The sequence below is a fragment of the Penaeus monodon genome, chromosome 23 (genome assembly GCF_015228065.2).
Source record: "Penaeus monodon isolate SGIC_2016 chromosome 23, NSTDA_Pmon_1, whole genome shotgun sequence".
Lineage (NCBI taxonomy): Eukaryota > Metazoa > Arthropoda > Malacostraca > Decapoda > Penaeidae > Penaeus > Penaeus monodon.
This window is the reverse complement of record NC_051408.1, coordinates 2,546,732-2,548,638: the sequence shown is the minus strand read 5'-3', so window position 1 is coordinate 2,548,638 and position 1,907 is coordinate 2,546,732. Positions and strand designations below refer to the sequence as shown.

The following is a 1,907-nucleotide window of genomic DNA, read 5'->3' as shown; positions in this document are numbered from 1 at the left end:
AATACTTAACAGAAAAAGGAAAGGAATCACTCATATTTCTGAATAGCTTCATTAACACTGCTTTTAATCTTAGCATTTTCTTCTATCTTTCATCAGATATCACTTCCAACAAAGTGAAATGTATAGATGTATACAGACAAACAACACAGTAATTTTGATAGGAAATTGAATACCTATCTGGTTGATTTAAACCCAAAAATCAATCAGAAAAAAAGGAAAAAAGAAAGAAAGAAAAAATTACTGACCTTATCTACTTCAGATAACAGCATTAAGAAGTATGAATATGAACAAACAAATACATAAAAAAAGGGGCACACAATTATATACAAAGCATCCCATTTCCTCCAATGTGCATTTCAACAGATGGAAAAATAACCAAAATATATGCACAGTACACAGAGTTTCAGTGAATGAAACAGACAAAGATAATATACAAATTTACTGTAATTCAAAAGAGGAAGACTAAATTCTTAAACTTCTCAATATTTGGTTTGATATATAAATAGGTTAACAAACAAGTAATCACAGATTGCAAAGTCAAAAACATCTCAGATTTTGAAAATCCCTCAAACTTTATTACAATTACACAATATCACTGGTAATATCCAAGATTCATAAATATGATCAGTCTAACATTAATTCTTCTTCTTCCATACGTTTATATATAGTTTCCGTGAGACCAATGTGATCGCTTCTATCTTATAATAATTATTTTACAAAACTGTAAGAATTTGATTTTAAAAATCTGTGCAATACTGATATTGTGGGTACCTACTCGACAAATTAATAAAACAGCTTTCCACTGCTCATCGAACACTTTTTCACCCATTTCTTTCTACACACATGCAGTTGAGCTTGGAACTGTGTTCACATACTCAGCCAAAACATCACCAAGCTCGCACGCGGCTTCTACCACGCCGGCGCCATCTGGTTCCACTGCTCTTGTGTCTGGGGAGAAGTTAATAAAATATATAAACCTAAATTGTAATTTCAATACCTAAAATAAAAAAAACAAGCATCTATAGTGCCAAAACTATCCTTTCCCAAAAGATACCATAGCAAAATCGGGTGAAAACATGAAGGATAAACATTTAACAGCGAGTGAATACTACTTACTCTCTGATTTACAGAGTGGAAAGATCTGATCCAACTGGTGCAGTATGTTCTCCAGTTCTTCTCTGACGTCAGGCGCTACATCATCCCCAAAGACCCCATTGGCTGCTCTTTCTTCGACCCTCGGTGACGTGGCCACAGACGAGGGGGCAGAGGTCAAGGAAGTCAGGTCACTGAAATTGACCTCTGTGAAGCTTGGAAGTCGCGCTGGTGGTGGGACTGATCTTGATGCGGCAATGTCTGCAAAGGAATTATACAGGAGTTTTTGGGCGTAGTGCTTTTTGAATGTGTGTGTGTGAAATAAATGCTGTTTATTCAAGGCCGGAGCATGAGCCACTAACAGGGCTCTTGCTTAAGTAACCAATTGTGGACAAGTATACTGCACATTAAAAAGAAAAAGGTATTGGAAAAACAGGTTGATTTTCTAAAAATTCTGCAGCTGGTGTGTTTATGCATGTGACAGTATGTGCACCTCAATGGGAGGGTGTATATGTCCAAGTTCAGGACTAAGTATTAGTGTGTATCAGTGTATAAGTGTGAGTACGTGGACAAGTCCTCTTGTCTCTGAGAATATGTGTGAGTATAGGCAAGACCTGTACATACCTTGAGTCTCTTGGGTGTTGCCATTGGGAGTGCCATGCTGAGGGACTCCATTTAGCCTTGGAGTGAAAGGCATCCTCATAGGCTGTATACTTCTGCTCTCTTTGACAGGAGTTCCATCAGGGTTCTCCACCTGGTAAAAGAATGGTGAAAGTGATTATAAGAGAAAGCTTATTCCAAGAGACAACAAAACA

At 37.2% G+C, this 1,907-nt stretch overlaps 1 protein-coding gene across 1 annotated transcript in view; it reads right to left on the bottom strand.

Annotated features, from left to right (window-relative positions):
* Positions 1-6: 6 nt before the first annotated feature.
* Positions 7-1,907, bottom strand: part of LOC119587717 (dystrophin-like) — a gene marked incomplete at its 5' end in the record, with an annotated part of 6,299 nt that continues 4,398 nt past the window's right edge. Inside the window, 3 exon segments of the mRNA XM_037936400.1 lie at positions 7-948; positions 1,117-1,353; positions 1,717-1,846. Coding sequence (XP_037792328.1) covers positions 836-948; positions 1,117-1,353; positions 1,717-1,846 — 480 coding nt within the window.